This window comes from Galeopterus variegatus, unplaced genomic scaffold (assembly GCF_000696425.1).
Source record: "Galeopterus variegatus unplaced genomic scaffold, G_variegatus-3.0.2 Scaffold1237, whole genome shotgun sequence".
In the NCBI taxonomy this organism is placed as follows: domain Eukaryota; kingdom Metazoa; phylum Chordata; class Mammalia; order Dermoptera; family Cynocephalidae; genus Galeopterus; species Galeopterus variegatus.
The window spans coordinates 309720-323679 of record NW_007727348.1 but is presented as its reverse complement, the minus strand read 5'-3'; the positions used below and the strand labels follow the sequence as shown (position 1 = coordinate 323679).

Below are 13960 nucleotides of genomic sequence, written 5' to 3'. Positions count from 1 at the left end.
TCTTATATTTTCCTTTGACTAAGTCACCAATAACCCATTTTTCACCCTCCATTTGTATGGCAACTTTAAATTCTTTGGCTCTGCTCTGAATTTAACTAAAACTGCCCTTTCATGAACAGGCTTTATTTTGAGTTTTGCCATCTTTGGCAAACCCATCTCCTTTCCCCCTCCTAATTACAAGTGTTTGATAAGTCAAAATGATGACTGGTGTTTTCCTTTTTATCAAATTCATCAGGCTATTTTATCCAACCCAGTTTCCTGCTTTCCCTGTGTCTGCCTGAGTTGCTTTCCATAGCCTCCCTCAATGCTAACTGGGTCGCTGCTTTGTAGCTGCCACGACTGGACTTTTCCAGCAGCCCCTCCCATACCCTTTCCCATACTCTTTCCATACTTTTTCCGCAGGTGTTAAAAACCTGTGGGCTCTATGGTATACCTCCCTTTAGTTAAATAATAGACTGGGCAGTTTATCGTCTCAACATTTATCTGTTAATATTTATGTAAATAGTGATCTCTACCTGTGGATAGCTCTTTCTCTTTTCCTCCTCAGCCCCACTCTACTTATTCTGCCATTCTTCTCTTCCCTTTCTCTTCTTCCACAGACTCACATCACCAGGGCCCAAGATGTGCGATAGTACCATTAGTATCATTTAGCAGTTTTGTGGATTAAAAAAAAATTGGGGGGGGAGGGTTGCTATTATTCATACTTAAGATATTTATTTCCTCTGTAGAAAAGTTTTGTGGTCCAAACAGCAAGCTTACAAATAAATTTTTGTAACACAACTTACTTGAAAACTAGGGACCAGCTATATATTCCCTTTAAGGCACCATTAACAAGGTCTAGTCCTTTTCGTAGGTGATCAGCAATGGTGTTAATGCGAAATACTCTCCTACCTCACACTATGAAAGTCAGAAGGTCATAGACCTTCTTGCCTAACTGTAAAGCCCCTTCTCACCGTTGACCTTTCTGATCCTGGAATGGCCACTGTCCATTGAATAAGAGTATTCTGACCATGGGCCTGGCTGTGACTATTTGTTTGTTCATTCAGCACATGTTTGATTACCATGTGCCAGAAATGTCAGCTATATGTCCTTCCCTGCCACCACATGGTGGGTTACTAATGTTTGGGAGATTTTATTTGGTTCTGCATTTGCATTTTATCCTAAAATAGCTCTTCCCAATAGGATTGTGTAGTTTTCATTCACAGTTCTTTTATGTAGACTTTACCTTTCCTTATAGAGCTGCCTTGGTTAAAATCATTAACCCCTGTTGTCTTCCTATAGCTTTGAAAATGTCTGGAAGATTCCTTAGTGTAAGTCTTATGGCTATTTACCATTTTTAGGTATTTCAGTGGAATCTTTTTGGTTGATTGTGGGGTGTGTTGTCTCAGAATTACACAGTAGGGCATTAAATGTTTAAGCAAAGCATCTGTCCACAATCTGCTTTCCAATCTAGTGCCTTCCTTGATCTTTTTACTGAGCTACTGTTGGGAATCCAACAGTAATCCCCCTTGTTGGGAAGGTTTACTTATCACCCTTCTGGGACCTGTCACCATCTCCGATACTGTTTGGAATTTGTTTTCCAATCCTTAAACAACCTTTGCAGCAATTCTGTGTTTTAGAAGGGCTGGAGGTGTGGGTACCTGTCTTTGGGTTCTGATCGTCAGCCAGTTGTCTGGTCTTCCAAGAGCCAGACAGTTCTCTAAATGTCAGCCTTTACCTCCCAGAGTAGGGATCTTAGAGACCCTAGAGCTTAGTATCAACACATCATTCTACTAGACCTTAAAGCTTTAGTAATTCAATCTAAAGTATTCTAACTCAGCATAAAACATTACTATCACTTCTTTGATCCCAATCTACATTAGCAGTCTTTCTTTCGGAGTGCATATAGCCACTTCATGCATGGAGGAGGGTGGACAGTAGAAGAAAAGTTGAGGTTGTGTTTTTGACTCTCCTGGTTAGGGGCCCTTTGGATGCAAGAAACAGAAATATTCAAGCTAAAGAAAGGAGGGAGTCATTATAAGGAGGGAGTCATTATAAGGATGCAGAGTGTCTTGTGGGACCTAGGATAGGAAGTACGGTTGGTTCTTTCATGGAGCTGGAACTGTAAACTTTGCACTTTACAACCTGTTTATCGACATGTATGGACCTAAAATAGGCACCCTCATCCTCAAATTCACACCACCTTCTACTCTTGGGATCACCATGAACAGATTCCCAATTCCTCTTAGTTCACATTCTTAACAAAGAATATGCTCAGCCCAGCACATTGATCAGTATCTACTCCTGTCTGGTTGGCCTTGCCAGGGACAGCAAAGACAGAGCAGCAGTGGCACACTCCTTCAGCTGGGAGATGGGGAGGTTCTCAGAGAAGAGGGCACAGACTGAGTAGACACCCTAAAAAGATTTCTACTCTAAGGCAGCCATGGGAATGTGTCTGGGACATCAAGAAAATTCTTAGGTTTAACTTAATTCTGGTCACTATCTTTGTTGTTTATTTCCTGTTTTTCTTCCCATTATCAGTCTTGGTATCCAAGATTTCTTACCTCCCTCTTCAGGACCAGTCTCTCCTGTTCCAGAGCTAATCGGTTCCTGGGTGGCGTTCCTTAGCCTCCATTCAACCTCAGGTCTTTTGCCTTCTTTCATGTTATTTATAGAGAGCAGATCACGGATTTCATTATAGCCACTGCCTGTGGACTTTAGGACCAGTCTCACCTGTTCCAGAGCTAATCGGTTCCTGGGTGGCGTTCCTTAGCCTCCATTTAACCTCAGGTCTTTTGCCTTCTTTCATGTTATTTATAGAGAGCAGATCACGGATTCCATTATAGCCACTGCCTGTGGACTTCTGGGCTCTCTTCAGGTTTTAGTGCTGAAAATGTATGCATTCTGTGGGCCCATGGCATGTCTTCTCCAAACCTTCCTCTTAGCCTCTCATTTGCACCTTCCTGTGTGAGGGGAGCTCTGCAGTAATGTTCTTAGGCAAGGCTTCCTAGGTACCTCAGAAATGACTTTGCTAGAGCCAGAAAGAGTATATAATAGCTGGGACAGTTGCCAGGATATAGATTACATACAGATTCCAGTTTAGAATAGGTTTTTACTGAGAGCTCTTTAGATAGGTTACCTGTGTCTTTCCTGTCCAATTGCTTTCTTTTTAGTCCTATATTAAAGCTTTTATTTTTTAGTTTCTTAAAACTATGCTTCTGCGTACCTGAATGTTTTGATCTTATTTATCTCATCCTGGAGCCTGTATTGAGTTGTAAGGCATTTCATACTGCCTTACTCATAACTTTTTTAAACTACTAGAGTCATCTGATATACACAGAAGTAACTTAATAGTCCAAAGATACACATCGAGGCACATGAGAAAGGGTGGGTCATCAGACTTTGCATTTCATGTTCTAGTCTAGGCCCCCAAATTAAGGAGCAGAGGGACAGCAGTGCATGTGCCTTCACAGTGTCCCAGGAAATCTGGGTGGGTTCCAAGGGGAAGGTACCACGTTTCTTGGTTCTAGAAAGTAGCACAAGAGTAAAAAATGGAGAGAATAGGGATAGGGAGAGCAAGCCCTGCACATTCATTCCTAGTTTAATGGAAAGCACCATGTCGAAGGGCCAGCTGTTGACTAACAGACTAACAGCTGTTTGGAGATTTTGCTGCCCCTTCCCTAGTACAATGCTTGAGAAAAATGTGGCTGACCACTCCCTGTGTTTGTACAAAGGCTTAAAGCCAACCTCAGATCTCCTACTGATCTGGCAGCCGAATAGGTCACCAGAGTTCTGATTGCCTGGCCCCATATTCTTGAGTTAATCCCAAAAATGAATGTGAGGGACCCTCCACATTGCCTCTCACAAGTTCTCCTGCCCCTGAACCAGGTGGGATGCTCAGTGCAAACCAGGTGGGAGGCTCAGTGCATGCTGTGTGCAATTCCTTGGGCCTTGTGCCACCTCCATGCTCAGGCCCTGAAGTAGGTGCACAGGGTTCCTATGTGTCAGCTCCCACCTCCCTACCTACCTCTGACCCAGTTCTGGGTGAGGGTAGGGCATGCTTACAGCTATCTTGAAACTGAAGAGGCACAGAACTACATAGGAGTCTGTACACTGCATGCTCTCTTCCATGGCCTCTTCTGCTGTCTGGGTGAGTAAGCCTGCAGCACAATGCCCATGAGAGTAGATGCCTTCTGACCTACTCTGCCCAGTACTGTGTTAGTGTCTTGGCCTTGAAAGAAAAGCCTGACTTCCCGCTGAAACACATGGTAGGGGCATAGCAGCTATGAGGTACCTCCTACATCTGCTTTCTGGCTGTGGTGACTTGGGATTTTTACCCTTATATATCTTTTTCCTTTATTCAAAACAAAACAATTTTTAGCACACTGGAAAAAAAAAAAAAAAAAGCCAAACGTTTTGTGCCTTTCTAAGGCAGCACTGTATCCCAGGCTGCATTTTAGGACTTAATATGGAAATACCAGAGTCTGAGCTCCTCTACCTTGAGTATCATTAGTCCCTAGAGTTGGGACAGGAAGGAGTGCTCTCTGTGGCTGCAGAGGCGGCACACAGGTGCAGTGTGTCAGCGGTCCTTTTCCCTGCCGTGATGTGTCATTGGAAGAAAGCATTGTACCCTGGAATCATTTGGTTGATTCCAGTCAGAAGCTTAGTTATCTGGTCGAATGCTTTATCTCTTCCAAGGAGAGACAGAATGTTCCACAATTTCCAGGTATTCTCTGGACCATTCCAAGTGTCGCAGCCTCCTGACCATATTAATGACCCAGCTGTGTGGAGAAGCATAGGATGGACTCTTTTGAAAAGGGAAGGTCGTTTGTTTTTTGTCTTTTCAGTTTGCTGGATCCTGAACCAGCCTAGACCCCCTGCCTCTCCCTTCAGACTCGGCTTGCCTTTCATGTGAAGGCTTCAGACTAAAGCATTAAGTAGCTAGTGCCCTTTGCAGGGTCTAGTTTTCCCCAGGGAAGGGCAGCAAGGAACACATACCAGAAGCCTGTCCTCAGTATTGTGCCCCCATAGCAGTTTCAGCTAAGAAAAGAAAAGAAAAATGTTTTCATTCTAATGACATTTTACTCGTCTCTTACCCTTTCCTCAGTTCTTCCCTGCCTTTAATGAATAAAGAATCAGGAGATAGAAATTACTCTTTTAAAGTCCTCCTTAATCAAGATTTTGAAATTCTTGGCCTGGGTGGGGCTGGAGAAAACTTTCCCCTGATTGAAGAGTCCCAGTTTGTATATCAGTGTTAAGAAGAAAACAAAACAAACACTTAGATGAGATTTTCATGGACTAATTTAAAAATATGTCATTAATATAAAAAAATTTATATAGCAGTATTTAATCATTCTCACCTGTAAAAAGTAAGAAAAACAGAAGGTAAATATTCTTACAGAGAATAGCAGAGCTTTAAGATTCATTTTCATTTTAAGTCCATTTTGTTTTGCCAGTTTATTAATGTTTAGAGGTCTGTTATACTAATGTTATTTATTAATTTTTTTCATTTCCATACACATTTAACTAAAGAGCTTTTTCAAGCACCCATGTCTGTAAAAAAGTATTTTTAAATAAAGTTTCTTTTGTTGTAGCAGACTTGAGTTCTTGCTCATTCAGGGTCTGGGGGGCTGATACACGGGATAGCTGTAGGACCAAATGCCCAGGCCCACTTCTTCATCACAGTGAGTCTGCCGCCTCGAGGGCAATTCTGAGTGACAGGAAATCATAGGGGGCACAGCTTCTGTCCAACAGCCTGCCAGGCCCTGCAAACTGCCTCAAGCAGGGCAGCATTGTTTCTGAGAAGTAGGGTAACTGTCCTCTGTGTGGTAGAGCCTGAACCATTTGCTCAGAAGAAACCCCTAGTCCCTGCTACTGACTACAAAGGATTTTGTGTCTCTTTTGGTGCAGTTGTGATTCCAGAGGCCCCTAGGTTCCTGTGGTACCCGTGACAAATAAAAAGCAATAAGATTTTGGGAACAATTAAGCTTTATTTTTCTCATATATATATAAAAAGGAAATCTGCAAATTTACATACAACCTAACAAACCATATATATATATATAATATACTCACACGTGCACACACACGTGCACACACACACGGACACACATACATCCACCCCAAAGCTCTGGTCAGGCCCCTGTTTTTTATCCCAAATTCTTCCATTTGAGCCCTTATCCTAGGGTCTGGGCCCATTAGCCCAGTCTGTATTAGTTTGTTGCTAATATAACTATAGCCTTAGTCCCCATAAAGACTGTCTGGACATCATATTTGTCCCCTACCCTCCCTACCACCACCTTTCAGTCTCACATGATCCCTGTGGGATCAAATGAATAGTGGGAGCCAAATGAATGCAGGGGGATCAGGCTCAATCACTCAAACTCCAAATGGTGCCCAGCTTCCTCACTGCAGGGATGTATCTTTTAAGGAATGACACTAGTCCCTGGCTTCTGCCCAAGAAAAAATGTCACAAAAGAGACTGAAGAGGCAGGCAGGAAGGTGGCAGCAGCAACACTGCAGCTGCTTCTAGATGCTGCTGGGGCACTCTCCAGAGCACTGTAAGCAACATACTTGGACAGCAAACAGGCGCCTGGGCCCTAGTGCATCTTCACTCCAGTGCTGCAGCTGATTCACTGAAGCCAGCTTTTGGGGCGGGAAACCAGCTCACAAGGAGGATACCCAACTCAGCTGCAGGCAGCAGACAGGTATTTACAGCCATAATATGAGTATGTGTACAGAGAAAATATGTTCTGCAAGAAACTCTCCTACCCACCACTCCTGGGAGACTGAGGCCCCTTTCCTTGGGATGAGCTTCACTCAACAGAGACAATGGTGGACTGGTCCCTGAAAAGGGGGCCTCCAGGGCCAAGGGAGGTCCTTCTCTGGACAGCTCTGTCCTAGCCCATTAGCCCTCTGAAGAGGTCTGCAGGTGAGCTGGAGCAGGGGTTTTCTCTGTAATCCCTTTGGAGGCGTTGACGGCAGAAGAGTGAGCAGCGAGCCGCAGACATTCCAGGCAGGGAAGGGACCTGAGTGGGCTTCAGCGGCTAGTGCCTCAGATCGATGTATTTCTCTCCCTGAAGACGGGTAGATAGAAGGGGAAACATGGAGATAGTGATCAGCGTTGCAGGTGTGAGCACTATGTGGAAGGAGTGACCGAAGCAGAAGCTGGTTGACTTGGTGCAGCGGCCTTGGGAAAAAGCAAGGGATGGGTGTGATGGCCAGGGAAGGAGACACAGCCCCAGATCTGACTTTGCACTGGGAAACAGAGGCCACACTTCACGCCTATTGACCGGAGCCACAGGCACTGTTCAGAAAAGGTCTTTACTCTCAGTCTTTGTCTAGGGTCCCTCAGCCACTTGCCTCGCCCTGCCATCTGTGGGAACTGTTAAGAAGGCAAAATGGGGCCTGCTCCCTGTCTCCAGCAAAGGATGACGGATGAAAGGGTTAGTGTTCGGGGAACGAGAACTGTTAGCCCGTGTTGCCCCCAATCCCTGAAGCTGTGACTGGCCACAGGAACTGCCTCCTACCTGGTCTCCTGGAGCCCTCTTGTCACCGTTGCCGCCCTGTAGGAGGCCCATCTCTTCTGGGAGCTTATCTGACTTAACTTCAACTACAAATTCACTCTTACGAGACGGGGGCAGCGTGCTGGGAGGAGGGAGGGAGGCGAGAGGTTGGCAACTGGGGCAAGGGAAGGGGAAGGCCTGCCGGGAAGGACTTGGGATGGATGATGGGCTCTTTGGTGCTAGCTCAGGAAGGTAAACAGTAATGGCAGTAGATGTATGGTTGATGGAAACTGAGTGCTAGGTGGTAAGCGGGGAGCACTCTGATCCAGGGGTGGGAGGGCATTAGGGCAGGCCAGGGAATGTTCCTAAGTAGGCAGCAAGCTGGGCCAGCAGGAGATGGGGAGGGGGTGACGGGGGCCGGCGTCCTGCTTACATCTCTTGCTTGCCTGAGCGCCCACACCGCAGCTTGCCCTTCTTGTAGAAGAAGTAGAGGACGGCGCCCAGCACAGCCAGAACCAGGATGCACACAATCACAGCCACGATGACCACGCCCTTGCTCTCCACCTCAGGCAGCTTCTTCTCTGTCCCACAAAGACACTCCTAGTCATTCCCTGCCCCAGGTGGCCATGTCACCATCACTGCCCCACCCTGCCCAGGGATGACAGAAGATGGGCCACCACTCACCTTTCTCAACAGGGCTCCCTGCGGAGGGCCAGGGCAGAAAGGATGCCCTGGGGCTGGCCCGTGGCTCACTTGGGACAGTGTGGTGCTGATAACACCAAGGCCACGGGTTCAGATCCCTATATAGGGATGGCTGGTTAGGTCACTCGGGAGAGCGTGGTGCTGACAACACCAAGCCAAGGGTTAAGATCCCCTTACTGGTCATCTTAAAAAAAAAAAAAAAAAAGAAAGAGGCTGCCCTGGCATGGCCCTGTTCTTTTGCCAGGCCCACTTACCTGTGGAGGTACTGTTGGCTCTGGCATGAGGACTGACAGTGGAGGTGCCGAGGCCAGTGGTTTTGCTGGAGTCTGGTGTGAGGGTCGTGAAACTGACTAGGAGGCAGAGGGAGGTGGATGAGGAGCAGCATAGGTTAATGCCCGTGCCTGGGTGTGCCCCTACTATCCTCTGCAGGGATGTGGCCCTCACCCAGCTCCAGGAAGATGGTGGTGGTGTTTTTGCCCCGGGAGTTGGAGGCCTTGCATTCAGCGCCTGTCTTAAGCAGCTCTGGGGTCACGAGGACACTCAGGGTGCTCAGGACACTCTGCGGATCTTGGTCTTGTTCACTTGCCTACAAGGAAGGAGGCAGCTGAGGGGGTGGGGAGGATCTCTGGTCACGGCCACCACGCCTGGCCAGGGATTAATGGGTGCATGGCAAGCTGAGATAAGCCTGCTCACCGTGCCATTGACATTCCAGGAGATGGTGGGCCGCGGATATCCTGATGCTTCACAAGACAGATTCACCAGTGTGTTCTCCTTCACCCACACCTTCCTCTCCTTTAGTGCCATCCACGGGGGCCCTTGGGGAGGTAAGAAGAGTGGGCAGCACACTCAGCTAGTCTGCCTCCCCCTCCTCACCAGAGCTCCCCAGGGCAGCGGGTGGATTTTTACCCTCAGAGAGCTTGAAACCACCCAAGTTGGGGTGACCTGGTCTCTGCCCAGAGGGCCTCACCAAAAATGGCCACGTTGACCAGCTGGGTGCGGTTCAGGCCAGGTATGCTGGGCACAGATGCCACACAGCGGTAGCCTCCACCTGCCTCCCGTTTCAAGTTGTGTAACTGGAACACAGGCCCATTTCCCAGCACCTGGCCTGTCTGGGGTGAGAGACGAGTCAGAGGGTCTGGGAAGGAGCAAGCTGTTGTTTCCCCCCAGCCCCACCCACCTGATAGCCCCCTGCCCCACAGCCCCAGACCCGCCTGGGCACCTTCTCTCTCAGCCACTGGAACTTGAGGGCCTGGTTACTCTCTGCCTCACAGGTCAGGGTGAGGCTGCTGCCTTCCTGGCTTTCAGGGGCTGCGGGACTCACTTGGACATCAGACACATCTGGAGGCACAGCAGTAGTGTCAGCCTGGGCAGGGCAGGGCTAGTTCCCTCATTCCCTGGCCGGGTCCCCCGTCCTGAGCCCCAGCCCCTCACAGTTCACCAGCAGCTCCTGTGGTTCACTTTGCAGTGATAACAAGGTGTCCAAGTCCAGGCCCTGACATTCATAGAGCCCGCTATGCTCCTTCTGGGCTGGGTCCAAGACCAGGATCCCATCGTCGTTGCTTATCTCTTCCTCCATCTCTCTGGTGCTGGGGTTCTGGGGGAGGATGAGCGGTGAGCAGAGCGCCCCTCTGGCTGCTCTGCCTGCATCCCTGCCCACGTCCCTGCTCGTATCCCCATCTGCACCGAGCACAAGCTCACCGCACCTTCTTGGTGATGCTGAAGTGGGGCGGTGGATTGCCGTCAGCCAAGCATCTGATCTCCACACGGTCTCCTTCCTTTAGCATTCCCACAGGTTCCACTTCCAGCCACACTTTTTCTGCTGGATCTGCACAGGCAAAGAGGGGAGCTCTCAGCTCAAGAATTGACTCTGGCCTGGATGGGGAGGGGCTCACTGGAGTTTCCACCAGGCCCAGTCCAACGAGCAGAGGGACAGTCAGCACTCACAGAAAATGGGAACGGTGATTTCCCTAGATTCCTTCATGTGGTTCCCACTGGGCAACCGGTAGTTGAGCTCACAGTAAAACTGGGCATCTTTGTCTTCCTTTACCAGCTGTGCCTTCAGAACACTCTGCAAGGTGTACAGACCACTCGACTCCACGATCTGGGATGACTGAATGTGGACCCCTGGACAGGGAGGAAGAAAGGCTCAGCCTCAGCCCCACCTCCAACCCCCCCCTGGTCTCCACAGGGGTTGGTGGGGGAGCATCTACCGAGACCCCTGCTCCCTGTAGAGGGCCAGGTACAAATGCAAGCTGGTGACCTTTCAAGCCAGCACTTTTACTGCTAGGAATCTACACTAGAAAAACATCTACACATCAGCACATATACGAGAATGTGTGCAAAAAATGTTGCAGTGATAAGGAAAACGAGAAGCCTTTGCTAACAGGGGAGTGGTTAACTACACTACATTATGTACACGGTACGAAAAACTCAGCAGTAGGCAAAACAGGTAAATAGGCTGATCTGGAAAGATTATACAAAAGAAATTGTATCACAATGTACACCATACAATGGCACTTAGATTAAGGTGTTTAAACCGCAGCACTATTGACATTTTGGGCCAGATTCATTCTTTATCGTGGGGCTGTCCTGTACCCTGCAGGATGTGAGCAGCATCCCTCGCTAACTCTACCCACTAGATGCGACTAACACCCCCTCTACTTGTGACAACCAAAAATATCCCCAGACATTGCCAAATATCCTCTGGGGTGGGGGGAGGGTGCAAAATCACCCCTGGTTAAGAACCACTGACTTAGATAATAAAAAACAAAGCCCACATATTTACAGGTATATTTATATGTGTGAGTAAATACACCGACAGAAGCTTGAAAGGACACCTCCATCTCTCTGTTTTTGTCCTTGTCTTCTTTTCCAAATCACCAGCTTTTCCCAGATGCACAGGATCTTCTGGTACATATCCTTCTGATGTTAAATCCTTGGAGGGGATCTGGGGCAGACAGGAACTTTTCTTCCTTTATTTTCTATACAGTTTAAACTCTTGTGAAAAAAAAAAAAAAATTCTTGTGAAAATATTTTCAAGCATTAGTTTTTTAAAAAAAGTAAAAAGCTGGAGGGCAATGTGAAGCCACCCGTGTGCGGTCCCACTGGTGTGGCTTCCAAGAGCAGAGAGGGCTACTCACGATTCTTCTCCTCCTTCAGTGGCCGACCGTTCTTGTACCAGATGACTTGAGGAATGGGGTACCCATTCCTCCCCACACAGGTGGCAACCTGGGGAGGACAGGGTGTGGGTCTCCCTGCCTCTGAAACCCCACCAAGCCCCACCTCAGCTCCTGCTCACCCCCGCGGCCATCCGGCATCTCACCTCCTCAGGCTCCTCACTGTTCACAGGGATACCCGAGACACTGCCCTGGATGGTTGGCTCCTCTGGAGCTTCTACAACGGATGAGAAATGAGGAGGGGTCCAAGATCACCACTTTGCATGACATACACTGCCCAGAAGGCAGGAACCAGGGGCACTCACTGTATACACGGAGCTGGATGCGGTGCTCCTGGGACCGAGGGCGCTTGCTCTGGCACAGGAAGATGCGCTCATCATGGGGGGTCACTTGAGTCAGGGCCAAAGTAGCCCCTCTGCCCTGGAGGCTGAGCCGGTGCTGGTACTCCCCGGGTTCGCTGTGGCCCTGGCCCTGGCGCACACGGAAGATGAGTGTGGGCTTCTCCTTGTGGACCTAAGGGCAGGGGACAGACAGGAGGTGAGGGTCCAGGGGCTACATGAGGGGCAGAGCTTCCCACCCCTGGCCGCTCTCTCAGGACCCTGAGCACTCACAGAAAACCAGTCCACATGGCTGAGGTTGCCTTGGGAACGGGGGGGTCCACACTGCAGAAGGGCCGTGCTGCCCACTTCCACCTCGACCAGCTCGGGCGCGGGCTGCTCCGCCTCTCCAGGCACACCTGGGGGAGGGAGGAGAAGCACCCCAGCAGCTGTGTCAGCTGCAGCAGCTCTCCCTTCCTCCCCCGTGCTGCTCACTGCAGCTGCTCCTCCTGCCACCTGGAGGGTCTGAAGAGGGCCCTGTCTTCTCCTCACCCTCAACCACTGCCTACCCACTGACCTACCCCAGGCCAGCTCTGTCTCAGTTAGGGGGATCCCTGGTCCCTGGAGCAGAGACAACACCGGTCACCTCCCAGATGAGGCTGGCAGAGGGGCAGAGAGGGGCAACCCAGGCTCTGGGCCAAGTGGAAGGCTCCTTTCCTTCTAGGCCCCCTCCTCTACGAGTGAACTCAGAATATGGGAATGTGAGGCATGTGCCAGGCTGGGGCACACAGGCCCCTTTGTGTCCCCACCCCCGAGGGAGACATCACTACTTTACTCTCTGCCCCCCACAATCCCCTCCCTAAATCTTTCATAAGACCCAGTGGGCCGACTCCAGCCGGAAGCTCCATTTCATACTCCCTAAGCAGCACCTCAATGAACATTTCACACACACACTCAGGGGACCCCATCCTGGGAGCCTGGTGAGTATGGAGGGGTCAGAGTCTCCTCCAGGGGTCAAGACAAGGGCCAGGCAATGGGCGGGAGTGACATCAGCAGTGCCAGCGTGCTGCCAGCTCTGTGAGGAGGTGATGTCACTCAGCACCATCTGGCTGGACTCTGGGATGCCTGGGTTGCTGCCTTGGGCTGGCTCCACGACAAGGAGGGCAAGTGGAGTGATCTTTAGATCCCTAACTCCGTTTCCACGGAGCTAGAATGGCAGGGTAGGGCGGGGCTGGACCTGCTGCAGCTGTGAAGCCTATTTAGCCCTTTCCCCAGAAATAAAATCAGCCTGGGAGGAGGAGCCTGGAGTACCCCAGGGACGCAGTTGGCACTGGGCATGAGGCCAGCGAACTGGGTATTGCCTAGCCCTCCCCTTCCCCAGCCGGACGGTGGCTGGGCTCAAGGAAAGGGGGCCGAGAGAAACTCGCGACACCGCTGCGGGCCATACAAGGGCAGCGTGGCCCCTGGGCGCCGAGCTACTAGGAGGTTCCAGAGAAAAGCTCCGAGATGCCCGGGCGCTCTTCCCACCGAATGCGGTCCCCAAAATAAGTCTGTGCGCGCTTGCACTAGGAGAATCCTCCATTCCTCGTCTCCCACCTGTGGTCCCCTGTGATCCCATCCTCCCGGGTGGTGCGAGGCAACCCACACTGCCCCTCAGCCTCTGCCAACGCCCAGCTCAGGCGGGAGCCGCCGTCCCTCCCCCGCTCTCACCTCCAGCCTGGCTCGATGCCCAGGCGGGAGGGGGAGGGGTCGGCGAACCCCCTCCAGCTAAGGAGGCTGCCTTTTCCAGCAACAGGCGGGCGCGGAGTTCAGGATTTGGGGATGCGCTCTAGCTGCGCCGCCCCAGAGTAGGCACCTGAGGGAAAAGCCCCAGCGCCCCGACAGGCTCGGCTCCACCCCTTCCCGCTCCCGGCAGCAGCCTCCTCCCCGCCTCCCCTGTCCTGCTCCCGGGGTTCTCTAGACTCGAGGCTGCAAACTGGCTGCAAAGAAGAGTTGCATGCGCACAAGGCGCCCGGGTCCCGAGGATCCGGGGAGAAGGAGAATCCGCTGGGGCGCAAAGCTCCGACGCCGCGCGCGCGGCCAGCTCCGCTCCCCAGCACGCTCCGCCAAAGACCTCTGGCCCCCGCCCCCCAGAGCACTCCCTCACCCGCGGCGCGGCGACAGCAGCAGCAGGCGGCGAGCAAGAAGGCGCAGAGGAGCCAGGGCAGTTCCATGCTTCCCGGCCGGAGGGCGAGAGCCAAGTGAGGAGCTCGCGGCTGCAGGGGGCTGACGTCAGGGGGGC

The 13960-nt window shown here is 50.8% G+C and overlaps 1 protein-coding gene across 3 annotated transcripts; it reads right to left on the bottom strand.

Moving 5' to 3' along the window:
- Positions 1 to 5949: 5949 nt before the first annotated feature.
- Positions 5950 to 13925, bottom strand: MCAM (melanoma cell adhesion molecule). 3 transcript variants are annotated; one of them, XM_008575769.1, is made up of 16 exons: positions 13826 to 13925; positions 11974 to 12098; positions 11668 to 11875; positions 11509 to 11579; positions 11327 to 11414; positions 10131 to 10310; positions 9890 to 10011; positions 9618 to 9780; positions 9406 to 9524; positions 9154 to 9295; positions 8880 to 9001; positions 8631 to 8772; positions 8441 to 8536; positions 7918 to 8065; positions 7509 to 7626; positions 5950 to 7055 (listed from the first exon to the last, which is right to left on the bottom strand). In XM_008575769.1, exons 1-16 carry the CDS (start codon positions 13890 to 13892, stop codon positions 7026 to 7028), a joined length of 1941 nt encoding a protein of 646 aa, XP_008573991.1. In that variant the 5' UTR covers positions 13893 to 13925; the 3' UTR covers positions 5950 to 7025. The 3 variants fall into 3 exon arrangements, 2 of the variants coding, with proteins under 2 accessions (XP_008573991.1, XP_008573992.1); XR_550695.1 differs by having other exon boundaries at positions 7026 to 7055; positions 8441 to 8532; positions 13826 to 13916; XM_008575770.1 differs by lacking the exon at positions 7509 to 7626 and having other exon boundaries at positions 13826 to 13916.
- Between the last annotated feature and the right edge of the window lie 35 nt (positions 13926 to 13960).

What these genes read in the sequence shown, in the direction of transcription:
- MCAM (XM_008575769.1), bottom strand. Translation starts at nt 13,892, where the DNA reads ATGGAACTGCCCTGGCTCCTCTGCGCCTTCTTGCTCGCCGCCTGCTGC. An exon ending in GCCATGTGGACTGGTTTTCT is followed by an intron (nt 11,876 to 11,973) that starts GTGAGTGCTCAG and finishes CCCTGCCCTTAG; the next exon opens with GTCCACAAGGAGAAGCCCAC. An exon ending in AGCCAACAGTACCTCCACAG is followed by an intron (nt 8,066 to 8,440) that starts GTAAGTGGGCCT and finishes TTTGTGGGACAG; the next exon opens with AGAAGAAGCTGCCTGAGGTG.